Below are 24,676 nucleotides of genomic sequence, written 5' to 3'. Positions count from 1 at the left end.
AATTAACCAGTCGAGTACGGAAGATTTACTTTAGCACGTTTCTACGTCACCTCCCTTAGGATCCCCATGGGAGGTGTCCTGCCAGTACTTCAGGTGTTCCCGGCTGCTGGACATCTGTATCAAGCCACGAGCCTCGGGCCCTCCTGCTGGAGTTAAGAGGCTCTCCTCCTCCACACCAGCAGGAGGTGAGGGGCCATCAGGTCAGTGGGAAGGCGCTGCAGCCAGGCTGCTGAGGAGAGTGCTGCAGACGGCTCGGCCACGTCTCCCTGGCTACCTTGGCTGCTCAGGCTGTGGGGATGAGGGAGCAGGGACGTGGGGCCTCGCACACAGGAATCAGTATTCCCACAGTTCTGGAGGTTGGAGGTCCAAGATGGAGACCCCAGCATGGCCAAGTCCCGGACAGGGCTCTCTCCCTGGCCTTCTGCATCCTCGGAGGTCAGAGAGAGCCAGCTTTCTAGTCTCTTCTAAAAGGGCCCATCCTCAGAGCCTCCCTGAACCTCGAATCCTCCCAAAGTCCTGTCTCCAGCCACTGCCCACCGGGGGTGAGGGCTTCAGTGTGGGAACGCAGAGAGGGGACAGGAGTGCCCAGTCCCCAGCCCTGGACACGCTCAGACCCAACACGGTCCAGAAGGTGGAAAACCAAGCAGGAGCCTAACAGGAGTCCTAGGCCCTTTGCTTTTTATAACATCTTTTAAAACCTGGATTCACCTTCTCAGCAGAAGGAACTTTAAGAGACTCATGATGAAGAAAGGAGATGACCTGGAGATCAGCTTCACCCAACAAGATCAAATAGCCCAGAAATGAGAGCCCTTCCACCCTCACTCGGCTGGAAAGTGGTCAGAAATCCACCTACTACTTCTGAGTGGACGGCACAAGTGTGATCACAACCCTGAGGAGAAGCCCTCACGTGTCCCTGAGGCTTCTGGTTCTACCATGAAACCGTGTGCCCTGGGAAGGCCCCGGCTGACCAGCTACAGAGGGTGAGTGCCCTGGTTAGGTTGCCTGGCGCAGGGCACTTAGGACGTTCAACGGCTGTGATCCAGGACGGTGTCACAGCAGCCGTCACAGCCTGCATCCTCGAAGGGCTCAAGACACGGCCAGGACTTGAGTCCCAGCGATGGACAGCCTGCAAAGGACACGCCATCACTGAGGAGCAGAGCACTACCTTGCTGAGCCCCAGGGCAGGTGTCAGGGAGGGAGGCTGGGCACAGACCTCCCGGCGCAGACCAGGCCCGGGAGCCCTGCAGACAGCAGCCGGAATGTCACAGAGAGGGCACAGAGTCACCTGGCAGCCAGAGGACGGCGGCTGCAAGGAGGCGGCCACCTCCAGACATCTGCTGGCCGATGGGAGATGTGAAAGGTGGGAGGGAGGACAAGCTGGCTCAGGGCTGCCCCTCACCACCCCGCTCCTGAGACCCGGGAAGGCAGGAGCATCCGCTAGAAGGGATGCTGAGCTTTTCCACACTCAGAGTACATGTGAAAACCACCCAGGCACCAGACACCGCCAGACCGAGCTCCCTGAATGGGATTGGGTTGGGCATGTCAGGAGCACTGGAAAGTGAGCGCGGGATGCCTGTAGGCACAATCCTGAGACGGCGTGAGCGAGATGGTGTGGAGGGCTCGTCCTGAGAGCCGCTGGGCTGAGGGCAGAGAGGAGGACCAGCTACCTCCTCAGCAAACCTGGAACAAAACGTGCCCCAGGGCGGCGGGGCAGGAAAGCAAACCAGCAGCAGGTGCCTTCCGGGAGTCCCACGGCTTCCTCCAGGATCGCGCCCACCTGGCGTGGAAAGCCCAAAGGAAACTTCCCCAGATCAGCCGCGTGGAAACAGTGAGCTGTCTAGAAGTCCTCCTTTGTGTCGGGCAGTGCCGGGCAAGGCCAGGAACCCCGTGCGCCTGGGTGTGCTCAGCACCATCTTCGCTCTGCAGAGCAGGAAACCAAGCACAGGCAAGTGAGCGGCTGGCGCAAAGCCAGGGTCAGTAAGTGGTGGCCCAGGAGGGCCAGCCTGAGCAGTCGGGCGCCAAGGGCAGAGCTCCGAAGGCCTGTGCCCTGCCCTCCACCTGCCCTCTGAGGCGGGAGCCTTGAGAGGCCGCGAGCTAGGGGTCTGCACAAATCACGCTGAGCTGGGCAGGAGTGGCAGGTAGAGGGGTCAGCGAGCTGGCCCGTGTCCTGACTGGGGCCGCCATTGTCCTGAAGCTGGACTGAGGCAGAGCCTCTGCTCTCCAAAACACGCACGGGTCTGTCTGCAACTTAACACACTGCAGGCCAGCATGAGAGTCCAGGGAATTCCACAACGACCTCCAGGTGGCAGGGCCAGGCCGGGGGAAGGTCACCTGGGGTGGACCTGGGGGCTGGGCGGGCCTCCGTGACCAAGGAGGGACGCCACCTTCAGCAGCCCTTGGCCGAGGGCGTCGAGGGACAGGATGGATTAGGAGCGGCAGGAGGGACGCGTGGAGCAGCCAACGACCGGGCTGCAGGTCCCAGCGGGAGCCGTCGTCTGCTGCCCCAGCCGGCCAGGAGAGACAGCCAGCAGCGCGCCCGCTCCCCACTCCGTGCCAAGGAGGCACAGGAGCCAACCTGATTTAGTCACCTCCCGCCACTCTCTCCCCAGACGCCCTCGGTGGCTGGCGCCAGGAGATGAACTGATCTTGCACGAGAGGCTTTGCCTGTGCATCCAGCTGCAGGGGGCTCTGACGTCCCCCGCACCTGCCGGCGTGGTCCCTCAGGGTCTCTGCCGTCTCCAGCTGGTCAGCCAGCCTCCCAGGGACGCCCACGTGCTCCCCTCCAGGCCATCTGCGGCCACCAGTGGGGCACCTTGCCAGTGTCCAGCTCAGACTTGCTCAGGGAGGCTCTTCCCTTCCTCAGGCCACATCCTGAATGTACACAGAGTTCCCGTCTGAGTTTCCCCATCCAGAAAACAAGAGGTATAGCCAGGTGCCCTGGCACTTGCCTGTAATCCCAGCAGCTCAGGAGGCTGAGGCAGGAGGATCGCAAATTCAAAAACAGCCTCAGCAATGGTGAGGCTCTAAGCAACTCAGTGAGATCCTGTCTCTAAGTAAAATACAAAACAGGGCTGGGGATGTGGCTCAGTGGCCAAGTGCCCCTGAGTACAATCCCTGGTACCAAAAAAAAAAAAAAAAAGAAAAGAAAGAAAATGGGAGTCGTGGGGTGAACACACTGAGTGCCACAGCCTCACTGGGATCATCCAGAAAGCTCGTCACTGCGTCTGCCCAGCACTCGGGGTGCTGCCCAGGACCCCCCGCCATGGCACCTTGCTAACGTCGAAGATAAAGAATGGGGGACAGAGGCAGCAAAGGTGGCCCTGGTGGCCATGGTGGGGACACCACCCTGCTGCTACCCTGGGCAATGCCCTGGATGATTCCGGCCTGAGTCACAAAGCAGGGATGGTGGTGGGGCACCCAGAGAGGTGAGGACCAACACGGGAGCAATGCAGGAGCAGAGGGTTAGGAGGGCCACCGGGGAGAGGAAAGGAGGGTTGCCACAGGGTTTGAAAACGTGGAGCACACACATGCACGCACGCACACACAGGCACGCACACACACGTGCTCCCACACACGCACACACACATACATGTGCATATACACATTCCTTAAGAGGAGCGAGGGATTCATAAAGGGCCTGGATGCCGTAGCAAGGCCAGGATTTTGAAGAAGCATCAGGAGGACCCGTGGAAACAGGAGAGACCCAGAGACGTAGGGACCAGAAGCCAGGAAGCGAGGGTGGTCTCCAGCTGCGGCGCCCACAGCGACCTGCCACGGGGAGCCACTGCAGCCTGCAAAACCCACCTCCTGGGGACACCGGGAGCCCCTGGGTCCCACTAGGGGCCACGGCCCACGTACAGCAAGCACATTATTTCCATTGAGCTGCTCCCACAGGTCAGGCTGATCTTTACTTTCACCCCAGGTGGTGCCCAAGAGCTGAGTCCCCACAGCACGCAGTACGGTGCCACCGTGCAGCTGAGGGGTCAGGAAAGGAAGGCACGGCCGAGCCACGACACCGAGAGAGCCACTGCCAGGATCTGGAGGAGGGTCTGCGCTTGTGGTTTCCATGAGTTTTATTCTGCAAATTCAAAAAATGACCCAGGTTCAGAACATTCACGCAGGACGTGAAAGAAAGGGCAAGAAAGAACAACGGCACCATTAAAAAAAAAAAAAAAAAAAAAAAAAGTACAACAGTTTGCAAACTCTGGGACATCCAGAAAAATAGGGACCATAAAATAGGGGAAATATTTTCCCACTGGGAAATAATTGGTAAGTTAAAAATATAACACAGAATAAGGGGACATTTGCCTCATCACAAATTTTTAAAGTTACTATAATTAAACTTGGTTGGCAATGGAACATGGAAGAGCAGAACAGAAACCAAAAGACATCCACCCAAATGAGCGCAGCCAGCGCTGCCCCTCAAGTCAGTGGGTAACGCTGGAAAACCAGAGAACACGACAATCAGGCAGGCCCCACGTCCAACGTCAACATCAGAGCTCTGCAGTTCAATGAGGAGAGTACATATCAGACTTCTGGCTAAAAACCGACCACTCGGTCTCACCCATTTCTCTTCTCTCCTTCCTGAACGCTGCTAAAATAAGAACGAAGGCTGGAGGTAGAGGAAATAGTCTGCAAGCCCCAAGGACAAAGAGGAAGGAGAAGGAGAGACTTCAAAGGAGCCCGGGAAGTCAGAACTGGAGGAAAGGATAAAGGATGACCACGGGCAGGACAGATCCTGGCCCCTGTGGGCTTCTCCTGGGAGGGAGCCCGGCAATGGGATGCAGATCCCAAGAGGCACCTGGGACCCTGGTCAGTGTCATGGGGTGCCTGGCCCAGGACAGACGGACAGCCCGGTCCTCACCTGCACAGCCAGCACACGGCTTGTGTCCTGTGTCCCCAGGAGCGGCTGGTCAGCCTCAGCAGAAATGAATGAGAGGACACAACAGGCCAGTCCAGGGCTGCGGGCAGTGCCTGCTGAGGACGAGGACTGGGGACCAGTCTGCACACAGAACGGAGGGCCCTTGGCCACCCTCTTCAGCCTGACGGCAGAATCCCCACAGAGAAGCAAATCCGCGACTCCTGCTTCACAGGGCTCCCCAGGACGGCAAGGACCGCCACTTAGTGTCAGAAGTCACTTAATAGTACTTGGTGTTTAAGGTTTGTGTGATGCACTACACTCATAAGCAGAATTCACTGTTCTGATTTTAAAAGAAAACAGAGACAATTATTCATGGGATCTTGAGAGTGAGGAATTCTTAAGCATGACTTTGAAATTTAGAGATTTTTAAAGTGGAGGATAAAATGTTTGATTAGATATATCTTTTTAAAAAAACACTAAATTCAAAATAAACAGCAAGCTTGGAAAAATTTGCCACATGTAATAATAATGACTACTGTTCTTTCTACTAGAGTTAAAAAGCAATAGGAAAACAGACATAAAACATCAGTACAAAATTCACAAAAGGAATAATCAAACGGCCAATACCTCTGTGGAAAAAAATGTGTGTGCGCTCACTTATAATCCTGGAAACCCAAGATAAAACATCACAAAACCATTTTGACTATCAACTTAAAAATGAACCCTAATACCAGTAGTGCATGTCCACGGAGGGGGATGGAAAGAGCCGTAAAGAAAAGCGTCCGAGTGCTTGGCCTGGTGATTCTACCCCTAAGAGCATACCCTGGGCGCAGACGGGCAGCACCTTAAAGCAGGACAGTTGGGGAGAACACCTGGGCCTGGTGAGCTGCCGGTGGGCACTGACCACAGGTCACAGGCACCTTCACGTCCCAACGCTCCCGACACACTGGAACGGAGGACACACACACATCCAGGCTCCGGGACACTTTACTCCCAAACTGCCATCGGTGGCGACCTCTGAGTCCCTGGGATTAAGAGTAAACTGCATTTTCTTCTGTTTACTGGTTTTAATAAGTTTAACCGCAAAGCCTGTGCTCGGGCACCGAAGGCAAGGTTTTGAGGTCAGAAAGCCAAGAGCAGAGGGCAGCAGAGCTCTCTCGGGAAGTTCCGGAGGGGCCGCGTCTCAGCCACGGTCTGGCCACAGGTCGGTTCCCACATCTCCACGTGCAGACTGAGGGCATCTTGCAGAGCCCGGCGGTGCTGGGCTTGTCCTGCAGCTCCGCGGCTCTGGAGGGGACGGACAGCAGCAGGCATCCGTCAGGATGGCAGGTGGCAGCCGTCGGGCAGAGCTACGGCCACAGGGCTGGAGCCCACTTGGGGCTCTGCGCTGGGAGGCCAGGACAGGAAGGGGAGGAGCTGAGGGACGGCTTCCAGCCTTTCTGGGCTAAGGACTCCGTGCTCCTCCAAGAGCCACCAGCTCTACAGGTACCAGGGCTGGAGGTGCCAGCCCTGGTCAACACGGGGGATCCAGAGAACTTCTGTGAGGAGGGTAAAAAGTGAAGGCACGCAAGCCTGGCAAAGAAAGGGACGAAGACACTAAATGCCGCACCCTCTGGGAGCCACGCCCTCTGGGAAAGCATCCGCTGTCTGCGAGGACAGATGAACAGATCGAGTGCCATCTCTCCCCCAGGGACGTGCGGCCTACTGCTTGACCCCTCAGCTGTGTTTCTGACGCAGCCGCTGAGACTGCTTACGGAGACCACGTCCCCGCCCTCGCCTGCCTCTGCCAGAGACCTCGCCATCTGAAACCTCTCAGCTCCCGAGGGGAGTCCCTGTCTCAGAGGCCCCCCGGTGAACGACTTGGTTTCACTGCAAATGATCACTCCCCATTCATCTGCTCAGAATGTCCTAGGGGGGCCCCTGAAGAAGCACCTTGGCTCCATTTTGTCTCCTTTCCTGCTTCTTTTCCAAAGGACTCAAGCATTGAAAGAAGCCGTCCACCAACACACCTCCAGTCCCCCAACCGCCCAGGTGCCCAGTGAGAGCAGTACCTGGACCGTTACCTGCACCTTACAGTGGAGCAAAGAAACCACCGCACCTGACAACCCACCAGGGCCAACTGCTGTGAGAGCCACCATGGGAACTGGCCAGTTCTTCCCAGGTGTCACCACCCAGAGGGCCAAGTGTATAGCAAGGCCCCACAGGCCTGTCCTCTGACTTTAAGAAGCATCTCTGAACCCATCTCCAGGCAGAGCACAGTACCCCATGCAGAGAGCACACGCGGGCAGACACCACCCTTCCCTGCGTTCAGGAGGACGCCACCCGCACCCAGGTCGGCCGGGCTCCTGGAGGGCCTATCCCTGGTTGGCAGTGCCTTCTGCAGTCCCTTAGTTTCACACTCCCAGGACCCTGGCGCAAGTGCAGTGCCCAACACCCAGCACTGAGATCACCGTCCTGCAAAGCTACGTCCTGTGCAAACCTAGGGTCAGGAGAGGCTAGGGTCCAAGGACCCTTCCTGGGGAAGGTAAGACGCAACCCGGCCTTTGATGACAAGGGGCTTCTCAGGTGCACCAGCAAGGACAGAGGCCCGTCACTGCGCGGGGACTCGATGGCACAGGCAGAAGCGCACAGCAGCCAGAGGCCCGTCACTGCATGGGGACTCGATGGCACGGGCAGAAGCGCACAGCAGCCAGAGGTCCGTCACTGCGCGGGGACTCAATGGCACAGGCAGAAGCACACAGCAGCCAGAGGTCCGTCACTGCGCGGGGACTCGATGGCACGGGCAGAAGCACACAGCAGCCAACACGGCTGCACCAAAGCTACGAAGGAGCCCAGTGCCCATCTCGGCGTGTTCCCGGGAGGTTAGGTGGCAGCGTCCATCCTGTATTCTCTGAGCAGAGCGCCGGCAGCCCGGGTGGGTGTAGGAGAGCGGGAGCCGCAAGTAGCAGGCTCACGTCTGCTGAGACCCGACGGCAGGCGGCGACCAAAGCTCAGAGGGTGAGAAGAACACTCAGAGGCACCAGGAAGGGCTGAGCAGAGCAGGAGGCTGAACCGAGGAGCCCCAACCTGAGGAAAAGGCGGCAGCAGAGAAGGTACGGCCACTCCGTGCCCCGCCCAGTCACGCGCCAGGTCTCACCAGGCGCCAGAACACGATCCTGCTTGGAGATGGGGTCACAGAAGAGGAAACCAAGAGAAAGCAAGGAGGTTAGGGTGGGCCTGACCTAACATGCTGCCGGCCTCATACGCAATGGGCACGGGGAAGACCACGTGGGCACATGGAGAGCCAGTCACTCCTGCCTCTGCCTTCACGCCACAACAGTGCATTGCGTGGTCGCAGGGGGCCCATGTAAACCAAAAGCCTAAAATACCTACTGCAGGGTGAGTGTCCCTAACCCAAAATGCCCAAATGCTCCAAAATTCAGAGCTTTCTGAGAGTCGATGGGACACACAGCTGGGAAGTCCCACGCGGACCCCGTGATGGGCTGAAGTGAAAGAAAGCACAGCCCATGGAAAGTACCACGTCAAGTCACCTCCAGGCAGGCGCCAGGCAGGTGTGACACTGAACCGAAGGCCACGCTGAGACTCGGTCCCAGTCCCGACCTGCATCTGCCCTTCCATAGCTTGCCAGCCTCTAAAACAACAGACTGCACCCGGAAACCAAGAAACACCGGTAGACACGAAGGGAGGGCCCCCACAGCCAGGCCCAGCGGGCACCGGGCAGGGAGCAGGAGCAGAGGCCTGGGAACCTCAAAGGCAGAGTGACCACAGCACAGCTCAGCCGTGTGCAGGCAGTCCAGACCGGAGCAAGGAGACCCTCCGGGGCCCCCTGCTGTCCGGGTGCAAAACTTCCAGCTGTGACCCCTGGGGAAACATTCTGCAAGAACCAGGTGGGCACTCGAGGGCTCAGAGCAGAGCAGAGCCCTGGTCCCGGTCTGAGGTGGACAGTAAAACCAGGGAACCCAGGACAACACAGGACAATTGGTGGCCAGTAGGAGGAAGGTCCAGCGGGCAGCCAGCTCGGGAAGGTGCTGAAGCCTACAAGGTGCACGGGGCTCCCCCTGCATTGCACCGTCTGATGCTGCGACCCAGGGACCCGCTGAGCGGCCTCTTCTCTGATACTAGTGGCTCACGTGCCCACAGTGAACATGTCCACGAAGAACCACAGCAAAGACTGAGGCAGTGAGACAGGCCCTGCTCCCGCAATGCAGAACACACGGACGCCCGCGAGGGCAACGCGGGGTGCTGACGTCCCGCACACGTTCTCTGCAGGCGCCACGCCCTGACTACCCGGGACTCCAGGAGCAGCCTGGACTCAGGTTAAGAGGGGGAGTTCCAGAGTCGTAAGTCAGACTTCACTACATGTGGGCTGTGTGGCTTCCAGCAAAGCGAGCGTGTCCTCCTGATCCAAGACTGGCCTTCTGCAATTTCAGGTACCTGTAGTCAACTGCTGTCTGAAAAGATGTAATGAAAGTCTAGAACTCTGAGCGGCAGGATGACATCTGCAGATACCCTGCTCCATCCTGGCCAGGACGTGCCTCCTTCCTTTTCTGGTGCATCTACACTGTATAGCTACCACCCACCCAGGCCCTCAGGAGCCTCCTGGCTATCAAATCTACTGTCCCAGTATCACAGTGCTTGTCTTCAAGTGACACTTATTGTGCTTAATAAGGGCCCCAAAACACAAGGGTAGTGACTCTGGCAATTCAGATATGCCAAAGAGAAGTCTTAAAACACTTCCTTTTGGTGAAAAAAGTGAAGGTTCCCAACGTAATAACCAAATAATAAAAACAGTGTGTTTTGGGTACAGAGACGTAGAATAAGAACGAATCTTCTATCCACGAAATCGTGAAAAGGGAAAAAGAAATCGGCTAGTTCTGCACCTCAAACTGCAAGTTACAGCCACGGTGTGAGGTAAGTTCTTAGTTAAGATGGAAAAAGCATCTCATTTGTGGGCGGTAGACACGGACATAAGATGCGTCCCGATCATTCTGACGTCCTGATTTCTCATTAGTCACCTTTTTGTCTTCCCGTGCCCGACCTACAGACCACACTTCACCGTGGGCGTGTGCAAAGGAAAGGCTCCGTCCACGCGGGCTTGGCGCCTTCCACAGTCTCAGGTCTCCAGGCCCCAGGGCCAGGGGCGTCCCCATCCACAGAGGTACCGAGAGAGGCCCACTCACAGGACCACCAGCTCCGTCCACTCCTCCACCCCCACACTAGCCTGCAGGCGCCCCCATGGCTGCCTACCGAGGACTCGCTCTTCCCGGGGAAACACACCCTGTGCGTGGACGTCCCAGGTCCACCCCCAGGTCGACCCGGGAGTCACAGAGCATGGAGAGAGGGGCAAGAAAAAGCCCTGTGGATGCTGACAGACCGCGGGAGGCGGCTCGAGTTTAAGCACGGGGAGAAAGGACTCAGGGGTCCTCTTCCCGGGCTGGGCGCGTCGTGACTGGGTGGCAAACGCCAGGAGCATTGGTCACACACGGTTCTCGCACCAGGTCCAGAGCCCCACGGCACCCAGCACCGATGTGTTACGAAGGTTCTTCATTTGTTTGGAAGATGGGAGGGAATATTTTGGGCGGAAACAGGAGCCACGATGATCGTACACAAAGCAAGGCGGCCTGCAGCAGCATCGCACTGGGAAACGGGCCTGGGACATCTGTCGAGGCGTCCACTCCAAGCCAGGAGCAAGGACTCCTCCCGCGTGGCTGACCCAGCTGGGGGCACCGCGCTCACAGGTCACAGGTGCCCTTCCCGTGACCGTGCCGCAGTCCTTCTGCACGTCCGTCACAGCCCCTCTGTACCCTGGGCCTTGGCCCCAGCTTCTTCCGGCCACATCTGTCCCACTGGCCCCCAGCCACAGCAACCCTGTCCTGACGATCTGGACTCCGGACAAACCACTCTGGGCTTCAGTTACATGCATCGCAAAGCTGCACGGTTCATTCTAGATAATTCCTAAGGTGCTTCCAGCTCTCCAGACCTCAGATCTGACTCTAAGTCGCAACCAGGGACAGAAGACTGTGCTGGGTCCTGAGGATAAGCAAGTTTCATCCTGACGGCCGAGTGACTCTAGAGAGGACCAGGAGACTGTGCTGGGCCTTGGCAGAGTCCCTGGATCCCAGGGGCAGGAAAGGCAGGGTTCCCGCACTTGGTCTCTAACCCTGCCCTGAATGAACCCCGAAGCCACCAGTGGTCTCTGGAGGGGGCCCTTCCTGGGCCAGGTCAGGAACGCACAGCACCTGGTACGATGGGAGTGAGCTGTGTCAGGAGATCCCAGGGGTTGGTGGCACATCCCCTCCAAAACCCCTCTCCCAGGGCCCTGCCGAGACCCATCCCTAGTGGGCTGAGTCCCTCCCACCTCCCACCCCCTGACAGACGCCCACGTCTAAGTCTGGGCTGAAACGGGCCACTGGAAATTCTTCAGGGCCCGGGGAGAAGACCACACAGCCAAGCTTGGGACCACTGAACTCAGGTCTCCGCTTCAGATTCCTGCACCCAAGCCCAGGGCTGGGGAGTCTGTCCGCCTGCATTTGAGGCACCACCGATGCCCACCCTTATCCGTCCTGTCCCAAGACCTCTCGGCAGACGCCGCCACTCTGGGGTTCCCATTCCCACAGGGGTCTCTGTGCCAACCAGCACCTGCCTCTTGCATTTGGCTCCCTGAGATCCTCCCTGCTAGCCTCCAAACATGACCACTCCTGGGGATGTCAACCGTCACCTCGGCACTGGCTTGAGCCCCCAGCACCCACCTCTCTGCAACCTCAGTGTCTCAAATCAGAGGCGGGAACTGGCTCTTCAGCAACACCTCATGCAGAGATCTCCAAGCACACACCCTCCAGGCCAGAGGCCAGGGCCACTGGAGTCAGGCAGGTCAGTGCCCAGTGCTCCCGGGCGTCAGGCCCTTCTAGGTGCAGGACTAGGAGTCAGCCTACCCCGAACCCGTGACTTGGGCCAACAGTGAGGCCCCTGAGTGAGGACCCACCGCAGCACTGGGACTCTTCCCTGCTGCCTACTACCCTCCCAGGGCCCAGCCAGAGAGCAGGTTCCCTCGGGGTGCTGAGAACTGGAGAACAGCATTGTTTACTGAGGGACGGGGGAGCCACGTCAGAAGCCGGCCATCCTGGAGGCCTCCAGAGCTGGGCAGCCATGTCCACACGACCAACTTGAGGGCTGGGAGAGAGGATCCCTGACCTCGGAGAGGGCAGACGTCTGCCCTTGACCTGCCACCACCAGCAGACTCACGGACAGGGCAGCTGCAGATCAGGCTTCCAAGTGCAGTGTCCAGGGGCTCTGCAGCCCTGCTCCCCAAGTCTGCCCAGACCCGGTGGCTCCTACCTGCTGAGGCCCTCAGGCAGCTCGGGTCCTGGTCTCTCTTGCAGACAGGCTGCCTGTCCTGACAGGCGCAGGGGAGGGAAGACCTGCACCAGCCAGGCACAGAGCTCCCCGTCGGGGCTCCGCCCAGCACTGACCTGTGACCCGCGCAAGTGGCAGGGAACCAGAGAGCCCCGGGACCCGATCCCGCTGGATGTGGAAGGCATGTGTGCGCGTGTGCGTGTGTGTGAATGAATCATGGCCCACGGACCAGGTTTAAAATCAGAGCAACTGGTTCTCAGCCAGCAGCCGGAGCTGGAGGCTGCGCCGCCACATCCGTGAGCTACAGATGTTGGAGATTTCCTTTGCAGGCTGCAAAGATGTTTACACAGCAATCAGGCCGTTATCAGCACGCAGACGGAGTCCTCTCCCAGAGTGAATGAACCGCTCCGCAGCCGCCGGCTCCCCCTCGCTCAGAGCGCCCTCCCAATTCTCGAGTTTATAAAACAAATTCATTTTCTCCTGATGCAGAGCCAGGCGGGGGACGCCGTCCACAGAACACCCGCCACGCCACCTTCCTCTGTAAGGTCGACCGCCAGGGCCCCTGTCCGCACTGGCCCTGAAGAGCAGCACCCCTCCAAGCAGGCCCGGGCCTCACTCCACCAGGGAGGGCTTGCCTCGCTAAGAGGGAGGGCGGCCCCTCTGCTGAATCGCAGGGTGGGCTCCTGCAGGTGGGGTTACACTGATGCCTCCGTCGCCTGAGCCCCCAACCCATCCAAAGGAGGAGACGAGGTTGACTTTGCTTCACGCACATGTGACTCCTTCTAAAGCACACCAGCACCTCTAAGCAACGCTCAGGCAGTACTTTTCCTGCTTATATTATATTCTGTTATACAGGCAATACTTTTCCTGCTTATATTATATTCTTTTATAATAAATATGTCACCAAAATAATTAGCTTAGCTGCCTAATTTACACTTCTAACTTTGGTTAATGAAAAAAAATGCAAGAGATTTGTGATCATGATCCGAACTTTTGGAATCCAGTACTAGAGCAATAATGTCTAAATGTTCAGAGATGAGTTTTTAATGAATATTTAATTGCTCTGTTCTTTAAAAGTATAAATTATGCTTTCAGTAAACACTTTGAATATTAAAGAGGCAATATTCCATTTCTCTTAGTTATGTGTTTACGTTCTCCAGTAACTTGTTTCAAGGGGGAGGAAAGGTCAGCTGGGTTTCAAGGTCTACGAAGGCATTCAGAGGGTAACCAGGAGGCAGGGCAACCTGGGCAGCCGCCTTCCACAGTGAACAACATCTAGACCTGTGTTTTCAATGAACAGGAAAAAACATAACAAGATGTACACTCGAAATGAACACCGAGGCTCTGGGAAGGCGTGTGCAGGAGGGGTTTTTGCTTTCAGGTAACATTTCCATGTTGTCTTTTTAAAAAAGAATATGTTTACTCTCTTAACTAAAAACATTTCTCAAGCCTAGCAAAGCCAGAGCAAAGCAAGCCTCTTCTCTTCTGTCCCAACTGGGACAGTGGGTTGGGGCATTAACACCTCAGAATTAAAATGGCATGAAAGGGGCCCAGTGGCTGGACTCTGGTGACCCTGCCCAAGCGGTGTGACCGTCAGCATCTACAAACTCTCCCAATTAAAAAAGAAATGTGTGCTTATATAAAAAAAAATATCACGCACAACGCCCACACCTTTGGACCAGCATGGTCCACGTTTGTGGTCCATCTCTTTCCATTTTTCTTCTGGACCATCTTTTTAAAACAAAACCGAAATCATACCACAAATGCAGCGTTGCCTGTACTCACATTTAATTGGCACGGGAGAAATCACTAAATTAAGGTCAGCAAAGCATTTTCTCTCCATCTGTTCCTTTTAAACACTACATTTCGCTCCACACTCCACGGGATAAACACTCGCTGGGTTGTACTGAGGTAGTACGTTCAGGATGAACAGCTGCCAGGGCGCTCAGCAGAGAACATAGGTTAAATCACGTCGCAAACCTCTCAGAGCCCTCCAGAGGCATGCATCCAACTCGGCATCAAACCCCAGCTGCCCGAGTGACCCTCACAGAGCAGCCCCTGCCCTCTGACCTCGCCTCCCTCCTGCTCCCACAGTCCCCACTTGTTCCTACCGCAGGACCTTCGCTCTGGCTGTTCGCACTGCTGTGGCTCCGTCCCAGATCTTCCCCCGACTTATTCCTCATGCCATTCTGGGGTCAGCACAAGCAGAGCTCCTATGCGAGATCTTCCTTGCCCACCCAATCTGAAATGTCCCAGGCCGCTCAGTTACATCTGGTGATTCTATTTCCATATTTCCCTTATGTCTGACATCTCTAGTGCTGCAGGAGCTGCCTGTCTCTAACCCACCATTTCCCGCAGCAGGTCAGCCAGAGACGCTCAAGACACACAAGCGGGGTAAGTGCAAGTGCTCGCCAAAGTCCAGATCTGTGGGCACGACACCACGCCACCCACCCTGAGACTCTAGAACAGGCCAGCCCCTCGCCAAGCTGGACACGGAGAGCCACCCCAGCACCTCCAGTGAGGAACCAAGCCAGTTCCTCAGCCTTGGAGACCAATTCTGCTTCTCAGCCCGTCGCCCGAGCCAGGAGCCCTGGTCACAGAGCACCCCCACCTCCACCTCACATCCAGCCAGCTTCCCCTTCTGGGGAGGACAGACCAGCATCTGTGTCACCATCTTTCAGCAGGATCATTCCAGAAAATGGCATCTCATCCCAATGGCCTTTTGGAAAACTACCCCTAGATCTGGTTCCCATGCCATACCATCAAGATTCCGAATGGAGCAGAATAATCCAATAATCATTACTGTGCAAAAGGCCGGACACCATTTACCTCACAGTGTCACCCTGGGGACACGCAGGCAGTCCCTGCCGCCCAGAGCCCGCGGGCCGCCTAATTCCCATCTGCCCATGCCGGCTCTCCAGACAAGGCCTGGGTCCGAGTTCCCGTCAGCACTTGGGAGCGTTCTCTGCTTTAGTTGCTAACCAGCGTTAGTTCCTCTTGTTTACGACCCAGGACCCCCATGGACAGTCCCTCAGGAGTCTGCAGGGCCTGCCTGTCCTTTCCATGCTCCTGCCCAGCTTCCTCCCGCTGCCGGGTGTCCAGCACCACGGCCTCCCCAGCATCCAGACCTCTGGTCTTCTCCCTGCCAGAGCGTTTCCCACACAGTCTTCAGCCACGCCTGACATGTCACTCGTCCCCAGTGGAGCGACACGGAGGTCTGGTCCTCGCCAAAGACTCCCACCCTCCTTCCAGCCTCTGCCCCCACTCTGTGGCCTCAGCCTTCAAGTTCCAGAACCCCGACCTACAGCTGCCTCCTCAACTCCCCCAGCCGTTCCTCCGACCTGGAGTGCCATCCAAGCCCGAGCTCGCCGCCATCCCCCTTTAGACCCGGCTCCGAGGTCATCTCCCCTCCGCCACTCATAGACACGCACCCCTAACGCAGCCTCCTCCCCTCCGACCTCTGAATTCCTGATGAAGGCCACTGCTCTGCTCTCCACCCTACCAATAACCAGAACTGGAAAAGTCTGTTAGGTACGGAGCGATTAAGGGCACCATTCACCTTGAAAACCCGGTGAGAGGCAACGACTGTCTCCATTCTCCTCTCACCCGCTCAGAATGACCCTCCAGCCGAGGCTCTGCCAGTCCTGAAGGACGGCTTCATCGCTTCAGAGTGGGACTCGCGTGGCTTCGCGGAGCTCAGGGCTGCTGCCAGCTGCACTGCCTCACGGTTGTCATGAGACGCCACACACTCTCTGGCCACCTCCCTGTAAGCCTCACGTGAAGGGCAAAGACGCCACCCCACAAATGCCAATGGGCACAGACAAGGAATCTGCAGAGTGATGATGATAAAGAAGGTATAATCACCCCAGCTGGCTCGGGCCCACAGGTGGCTCCAGCCGGGCACGGGGCGGGGGTTGGCGAGAAGTTCTGCCTCTTCCTGGAACCCCAGGCGCAAGTCACAGCTCCCTCTACACCCGCGTTTCCTGCTCAGGAAGGAAGAGTGTGCCGCACACCTAGATCCACTCAATAAACGCAGAAAGGGCACCCGTTGTGACCGATGCTCAACAAGGCACGTGGCCAAGTACCACGCCCCCTGGCAAATCAGAAAGCAGCGGTGTGCAGAGCGACCTGGTGGAATCAGAAACCCCAGCCCCTGGGACTCGCACCCTGACCCTGCTGCTGCCACAGATGGAGCAGGACAGACGTGACTCGTGAACTTCCCTAGCTTCAGTTTCCAAACAAAGATGAGGAACACCTGGGCTCCAATGTGCAGAAGTGTCTGAAACGAAATTAAGGTCTCGGAATCTGAACTACGAGGGTCTTCAAAGGGCTGTCCTGGGGGCCGGAATCTTCTCAGTTAGGCCTCGTGCTGCCTCCTGCCACCCAGCCAGCTCTGCACAAACTGACAGCCCCGGAGTGGGCTGGAGGGGCCATCACTGCACACATGGCCACAGCTTCAAGGGCCAGCCACAACACCGTCCAGTGCTGGTGGCCCAGAGACACACGGTTCCTCTCAAGCCTACTTGCCATGCAAACTCAATTTATCAATTTCTGCCTAGAAACCTGACCCTGCTCAATACTTAAGCACTGATCAGACACCTCTCGCTTGGCAGATAAATGTTGACCTCATCAAAGAGGAGCTCTCGCACCCACGCATGCCATCTTGTCCCAATGCCCTCAGAGGAAAGGGAGTCCTGAGTCTCCATCTAGTCTCACCATCATTCTCTCAAAGAAACCAGCTGAATTAAATTATTTTCTTCCTAAAAAAGCCCTCATCCTCCACCCTGACTCAAAGACCAGAAACTAGTAATGGTTACTTTCAGAGTTCAAGGAAAGGTGACATCTTGGTGGACGATTCTAAGAGGATTTTGCTCTCCTCCGATAAAATATTCTCAGGATTGGATTTCCGAAGAGCCTTGTTCTCATTGCTCCCCTTGGAAACGCCCAGTGAGCAACTTCAGCGTCAGGAACCAGCTTCATGGTAAACACAGCCGTTCTTCACACAGATCCTGCCTTGAACAACCCACACCTGGGCAGTGAACTCAGAAAGGAGAGCCCCTCTGCCAGGTCCCAGCAGGCCATTCAGCACAGGGTGGCCATGGGGCCTCCCACCCAGTGCCTGAGGAACTAGCAGTTATGCAGTTCCTGGATCCCGGGAATGCATCCTTAACAAGGCAAAGCAACCAAGCTTCCAGCCCAGGAGAAAACTGAATTGCCACCTAGACTTCAGCCAACAGCTCCTGCACACAGGTAGCAAATAAAAATGGCCTCTAGGAGCTTGGGGTGTAGCCCGGTGTTCCTTCCCCACCAACCTGGGATAAAGATCGACCCCACCCTACATAAGGGAAATGGAACCCACCTGCAAGCCCAGGAGAGCTGAAGTAGCATTTCTATGAAAAACATGTCCTGCTCTAGCCTCAGGACAATTTCACACTAAATGGCTTTACAACCTCTTCCAAAGCTGTGATGCCTGAAGCGGGGGGCAGAGGGTTTGGGCTTTTTTTTTTTTTTTTAATTGTTGCAACTGAAAGTGAGCAGTTAAAGAAGCAGAAGACAAGTTCTTATATGTCCACAAAAATCTGTCCATTCTTTCCAGGGAAGGTCATCTCAACTCTACTGCAGAGGCTGCGCTGGCCACGGTAGAATGTAGTTATTACCACCACTAAGGAGACTTCAGCGCTGCACACACACAGCCTGCACCCAGCTGCTGTTCTAAAAGTGTGTGTGTGCGTGTGTGTGCGTGTGTGTGTGTGCTCCCGCGCGCACCTATCTCCCCCTACCACCCCCTGCCGCCCACCCCCCAAAAAAACAGGCTCAGGGCCTGGGGATGGCGCCCCAGTCTTGGCACCCAAGGAACTGCAGGCACCGCTTCCCCTGGGAGCTGAGGGCTGGGACACAAATGGAAGCGAGGTGCTTTCCTCACACACTCCCAGTCCACGCAGAACAAGCAAAGGGAAACGATGCCCGGGGCGGGGGCGAGGGCGCACGTGCGGCCGCCGGGAAGGCCAGCCCTGCCCTCCGTGCACCCTGCGCACCACCTGCCGCTCGGCGTGAGGCACCCTCCCCAGCCTGGCCCGAGGCCGGCCCAAACTACCTGCTGCTGCCTGGGCGCCCTCAGGCCAAGTCTGAGGAAGTTCACTCCCCGTCGCGCTGGTCCGGGGAGCCCGGGCACCCGCGGAAACCCAGTCCGCCCCGGAGAGCCGGCGGCCGACCCTGCCCGGGCGCTCGACTTGTCAGGCTGCGGGAGCCGGCGGCCAGGTCCCGGAAGGGCCTCCGAAGCCTCTGGGTGACCCCCGCGTCCCAGGGCCCGCGGACCCAGGGCAGGTGGCGCGAAGAGCGTGCGGCCGGGAGGGCCAGCAGCCGCGCAGGGGCTGGAGAGGAGGGCAACCTGCGTCCCGCCTCCCCCATCGCCATGACTCCGGCTTCCCGGAGACCTGCTTGTCGCCGGAGCTCTCACCTGGGCTGCGCTGCGGCTCCGGCCCCCTGCCCTGCCTTCCCACCGCCGGGCGCCCGCGGTCGGGGGCGCGCAGCCGGGTGGTCGCCGGCACCCGGGGCTCGGCGAGCTGCGCCCAGCCTCCAGCCCGCACGGTGCCGGGACACCCGAGTGAGCCGCAGCCCTGCCCCAGCCTCACGCCCCCGGGCGGCAGCCAGGGGCCAGCGCCGGGGAGGGCAAGGTGGCTGCGGCGGCCCCAGCCCGCCCGGCGGGTGCTGGGTGTCGGTGCCAACAGGTACGGGAGGCGCTGCCAGCAGCCCGCCCGCCCACTCCGGGACAGGGGCCCGCCACGGCCCAGGGGGGCTCGGAGGAGAGGGGCGCGGGCGGAGGGGACAGACAAGGGAGCGGCGAGCGGCGGCACTCACCTCTCGCTGGGCCGGGGCCCCGCAGCCCGGCTGCCGAGGCGCCTCCGCGCGGCGCGGGGCTTCCTCCGAGGCCCGCAGGCAGGGGGCGGCGCGGAACCGAGGCGCCGAGCGCAGCGCCCGCCTCTGGCTCACACCCCCAGCCGGCGGCCGCGTGCCCGCGCCGGCATCCTTGCTGCCGCCGGCTCCCACCGCGCCCCCGGGCCGCTCCCCACGCGCGCGCCGGGCCGGCGCGAGCCCCTCGTCGGCTGGGAGCACGATCCGGGCGCGCTCCTCCTGTCCTTGTCCTCTGCTCCCGTCTGGGGACGTGTGCCCCGCACCCCCTGCACCCGCACTCCTCTACCCCTCCCGCTCCCGCTGGCCGCGCGGGCTCAGCCCATGTGCGCGGCTGCCTCGCTGCGCCCCGGAGCCCAGTGGCCGAGGCCCCGCCGGAGTTGCGCGCCCTAGAAACTCCATGCAGCCCCGGCCTCCTCCCGGGCTCCTCCCCGGCGGGCCCACGGGGCCTCGCGGCTGCCCGCACCGCAACCCCCGCCCCGCTCTTGCAGGAGCTGGGTTTCTGGGCCCGCTCGGCGCCCGCCTCCCGGCTGCTCCGAGGATCGGGGAGCCCCCACCCCAGCCCCTCGCCTCTCCAATGGCTCCTTCGGTTTCCAGGCAGCGCAACCTGAGGAACGCCTCGGCGCGCGCGCACTCACACTAGCGCACACACGCACTCTGCACACACAGACAGACACACGCGGGGGGCGAGCTGGAGCTTGGCAGACGGTGCTCCTTCCTTTCCTCCCCAAAGAAGCTGCCCACGTTAACTCTGGCAAACTGCTGATTCTCTGCGTTGGACAACTCGCCGAGCACCTCCGACCTTAACTACTTCATCCCCAGCGCCCACACCCTACAGTCACAATTCACCAATTCACCTGAGTCCGTGTCCAGGGGAAGGCAGAGCCCCCAGGGGGAGGCACCATCCCGGGAGGCATATCAGCCAGCGAAGCTCTGATCCCAGTCCCCTGAGACCTGAGAACACATGGTGAGGCCCCCACTTCTCCCAAGGTCACAGAAGGAATTTCGTATGGGAGAGTAGGCTCTTGGATGCAAGAGTGAGCTGGACATCTCATGGACCACGGCTTGCCCTGGCGCTGACCCCCCTCAAGTCTCTTCCCAGACAGACCCCTTGTCTCCCATGCCCCATCCCTCAGGGGAAAATAGTCTCAAGTCCCCATTTACCTCCCTGTTCCCATCTGGCTCCCTCCCTGTGCCCAGGAACTGCCAGAATGCACAATGCAAACAAGGTGTGTGTTGTCAAGAAAAAAATGGAAACCCCAAGCTGAGTCTCAAACAGACTCAGACACCTGCCAGCCCCTTCCTGGGACCCATGCAAGGGTGTGCTGGAGCAGGCTAGTCTTTCCTTCTGCCACCCTCCTTTCCAGGATCCCCAGTTTCTTGCCCCCTCTGTGTGGTAGACCGACTGCTCACCAGCTCAGATGCCTCCACTTCCCAGAATCAAAGAAAAGATACATGCAAAGCAGACTGCATGGCTCTAAGCCTCTCCTCCAGGCGGCTCAGCAATCGCCTCTCCACTGCCTGTTTCAGCTGCCAAGGGAGTTCGGGCGCTGCCAGCCAGTGACACAAGTTAATCAGGGTGCCCTCCCTATCTGTGCCTTCCGGCTTGTAGCCTGGGCAGTTTCTGGCTCCCTGTCACACTCTCTGGCATTTAGCATTCGTTACCGCATCTTTTCTGGTCCAGGCCCTCCTTCCGAGTTCTAACCTTGGGCCACTGGTTGAGTTCTATGTACCTAGCTCAGAGATGTGCATGGAAGGGTTTCAGGAAGAGGAACAGAGTTGAAATCTCCACATGGTTTTTCTCTTTGAGTCCTTGGTTTGGATAACAGCTGCATCTTCCAACAACTGGTCGCCTCAGTAAGAAATTGTTTTGTTACTTTTCAGGACGGCAACCGGGTTGCCAAAGCCCTGTGGCGAGTGGAGAGATGCACTTGGGGCTCCTGGTAAAAGGTAGAGGCCACCCACATACTCAGGATGGAACACTCCAGGCCTGTGTTCTCACTCTGCCCTCGCTTGATGCCAGTGTGAGTCTGAGTACCTGATTTGTGCTCTTTAAATCTCACTGTCCTCATCTGCAAAATGGGGTCAGTTGTAGTACCTGCCGCACCAGGTTCTTGTGAAGACTCTGTGGCAGCTCACTCAGATCACTCAGTTCCAGGCATGAAGTAAGCTTTCAGCAAAGGTTGCCTGTGGCCCCGCTCAGTCGGCAGCTCACACACATCAAAGGCGTTACCTTGGGAGGAAAAAATCAAGGATTTTTTGCCCCAGAATACTAAGCTCAAGGACCTCAGGAACCAGAGAGGCAGAGTAGCAGCCTTTGATGAGCATGCCTAATGCAGTTCTCTGTCCTCAACTGTGACCATCCGAGGTTTCCAGGCTGACAGAGCTGCGGGTTCTCAGGCCCTGACACCCTTGCTCCAACTCATATGAAACATATCCTTCCCGTGAAAATGCCAAATAAAATATTTTACTAATTACAGAATGGAAGCAAAACATCAACATACAGCAGAAAGAATAGAGGGAGTTCCCTTTATCACGCCTTGGTAACTGGATTTAGCATACGTACTCCCTCCAACCTAAAATAACTCAGCCTTCCAGGAAACAGCTCAGAGCAGACTTTGTAACTTAGTCCCCCACCTGCCTCCAGCTTTGGGACCCGGCGTTACACAGTCAGACACGGACAACTGCTACCTCACCGGTCAGATCGTTCTCTGAAAGGGACAAAGCCATCCCCACCTCTCGCTCTCCTTCCCAATCTTTTCTTCTTTTCCTTTCCCTCAATCAGTACATCAACCGCGAGTGCCCAGGACAGGCGGTGAACGAAGGTGATGAAGAGGTCCACTGTGCTCTGAGTAGAAATAGAAATCTAAAAGGCCATCTGAGCAGTATGTGCTGGAGGGTGACAAGTTCGAAGCACTCCTTCCAGTGCAGGACATAGGTGCATAGGGTTCTTCACGACACATTCCTGGCTGCATGGCTAGAGGTTCAGGACCAGTTACACGACAGATAATCACAACAAAACAGTTGTGATGCAAACCTAAAGCCCTGACTTTGAAACCGGGTGATGACCGAAACCTGCAGGTGACTTCCAAGGGCCTCCGAAGACTCTTGGCGACTCAGAGGACGAGGAGAAACTTCATGGAAGCCGGAAACAGCACCCGAGCCATGTTCTGGAAGGACAACTAGCAGAACTGCTGGCTGCGTTAACGAGGTAAATGGAAAGGGTATCTAATGAACTCCTGGGTCTGGTGAGGGCAGTTTCCAAGTAGAAAACAGAAAATGCTAACTGAATTTTTCTAGATGCCTGTGATCAAAGATAAGCAGAGAGAGATTAACTGAGGAAGAAGCTCTTCCATCCTTTCGTAGCAGAACCAAGAGGAAACAAAAGGGAGCCAGCAGCTGCTGGCTGGGAAGGGCAGCCGTTCCTCATGGTCATCTCTCCCAGCAGAAACTGCCAAGCCCAGGGCAGTAAAGTCTGGCCTCTGGACAAAGACTAGGTGGGGGCGAGGCAGGGAGAGTGGCTAAGATATCAGGCATGTTTAAGGGCAGGGCTAGAAGAGCTTCTAAGAATCTTAAAACCTGCATCCTCCCCAGCAGCCTCACAAGGGAGCAGAGGTAGAGACGGGCCTGTCCTCACAGAGATGGTTGTGCACGTGTGGCTTTTGGTCAGTGAAGGGCTTATACTTTGAATCACAGTAGGAAAGCACACAGCGTGGCCTGCCAGGGAGAGGGGCTGACCTTGAGCCCTGACTCTCCCGAAGGAAAAGCAGGCCACAAGCGAGGGTCATTTCTTACGGGAAAGGGAGATGGACTCCTTGGGGTCCCATGGTGGCACCAAGAGGCAGGAGATTTGTCCCTAAGCAGCAAGACATAGTCCCAGGTGACTTCAGAATGGTCACGAACCAGGGACTGCCACAGGACACACCTCCGTCTTCCCCCGCTTTTTGAACTGGGGATGGATTGCAGATGTTATATTTCTGCCTGGCCCGCGTATGCTGAGTGGGAACGAAAGGGAAGAGAGAACTTGTTTCTTCAGCTAACAGATCTTCACACTGAGAAGAACTTCCCCGGGAGGCTCACCCTACCTCAGCCGGCTTTGGATGATGAGATCCAGGACCTTCAGCCTGAAACTGGTGCTGGGATGAACTGAGACTTCTCGAGGCCTGGGGATGTTTCTGGGTATTTTCATGTTGGAAGGATGCAAATAATTATTGGCCCGGGCGAAGTTTTTGACAGTGGTAAATTAAAGATAGCCATAAATTCTTTGACATTTCCCTACGGAGCATTGAGATCTGCATCTCCTTACCCTTTAATCTGGACAAGACCATGACTTCTTCAATGGATGGAGATAATTTATGCTAGCTCCAGGCAACCATGAACTTTTACTTCCCATTCACTGAGTAAGCTTCTTCCAGCTCCAGGAAGATGTCCACTCACCCCCTACCCCTCCCAGGCCACTGTGCTGAAAGACAGCCCAAGCTAGCTTTGCGAGAGGCCATCTAGAGAGGAGTGCCAGGGGAGGGAAGGAAAGAGAGAGAGGTCAAGGGAAAGAGAAAGAGACAGGGCGGGGTTGTGGCTCAGTGGTGAGCGCTTGCCTGGCATGTGTGAGAAGCACTGGGTTCCATCCTCAGTACCACATAAAAATAAATAAATGAAGGTTCATCGACAACTAAAAATATACTTAAGAGAGAGAGAGAACACAGAAACGGGGTGTGTCTGGCCTACCCCAGCTTCCTAGCCCCAGCTGGCCTGCCAGGAGAACCTTCTGACCTGAGGCCTCAATGCTGCAGGGAGAGACAAGCCACCCTGCGGTGCCCTTCAGAATTCCTGACTCTCGGAGCTGGATGAGGTAGAGAGAAATTGCTTATTAAGCCACTTAGATTTTGTGTGATTTGTTTTTCAGCCATAGATAACTAGGCAAATCTACTAACCTGAAAAGATATCAGAAATACACTCTGAAATGGAAAAGCCAATTGCAAAATAACGTACATGACGCTGTTTTTGAAAAGAGAACCTGCTCTAACCCACGCGTACGTTATGTATTTGCCCAGAATCCAACTGCGATGCCGTCTGTGAACCAGCCAGTGCTGCAGGACCAGGGTCCCAGGGGCCTCGCTTCTGGGGTGTACAGATATGGATGTCCCAGAATTCCGTTCTACAGTAAAATCCTTTTTCATATTGGCTTTATTCTTTAAATGAGGAAAGAGTTCTTCACTAATTTTATTACAAAGTAATAAAAGAATAAAACAGTCACTGTCTTTAAAAAAAAAAAAAAACAAGGGTTTCCTCTGTTATAGGATTATTAATAAAAAGATAATACTGACACATGGGCCAGTAATTCTTTTCATTTCTAGGACAAAATATTCAGACAAAAAACAAAAGGAAAAAAAAAAAAAACTCAAGATTGGCTTGAGGACTGTATGCAACACTAGAACCCAGAAGAAAAGTGAACTAATAAACAGGGTGAAACGGCCGCATCCGGGGTTTACATATTCAGTGAGGAGGATAAGTCGGTGGAAAATAGTCCCCTAAAATGAATTGGGTCAGAAAATA

General features: G+C 56.8%; 1 protein-coding gene across 6 annotated transcripts in view; it reads right to left on the bottom strand.

Moving 5' to 3' along the window:
- Caln1 (calneuron 1) overlaps window positions 1-24,676 on the bottom strand; it is a 396,206-nt gene that overhangs the window by 303,394 nt on the left and 68,136 nt on the right. Inside the window, exon 1 of one of the 6 annotated variants that reach the window (XM_047533184.1) lies at window positions 20,537-20,604. The exons of 1 other annotated variant lie outside the window; for it this stretch is intronic. In XM_047533184.1, coding sequence (XP_047389140.1) covers window positions 20,537-20,580 — 44 coding nt within the window. In that variant the 5' untranslated portion in view covers window positions 20,581-20,604. Of the gene's footprint in view, window positions 1-3,804; window positions 3,915-7,927; window positions 7,986-19,072; window positions 19,637-19,980; window positions 20,059-20,536; window positions 20,605-24,676 lie in introns of those variants that run through there. 4 more of the 6 variants (XM_047533186.1, XM_047533185.1, XM_047533190.1 and 1 more) reach the window with 4 other exon arrangements.

This window comes from Sciurus carolinensis, chromosome 18 (genome assembly GCF_902686445.1).
Source record: "Sciurus carolinensis chromosome 18, mSciCar1.2, whole genome shotgun sequence".
Classification (NCBI taxonomy): domain Eukaryota; kingdom Metazoa; phylum Chordata; class Mammalia; order Rodentia; family Sciuridae; genus Sciurus; species Sciurus carolinensis.
The sequence above is the reverse complement of the archived record's forward strand: the minus strand, read 5'-3'. Positions and strand labels throughout refer to the sequence as shown.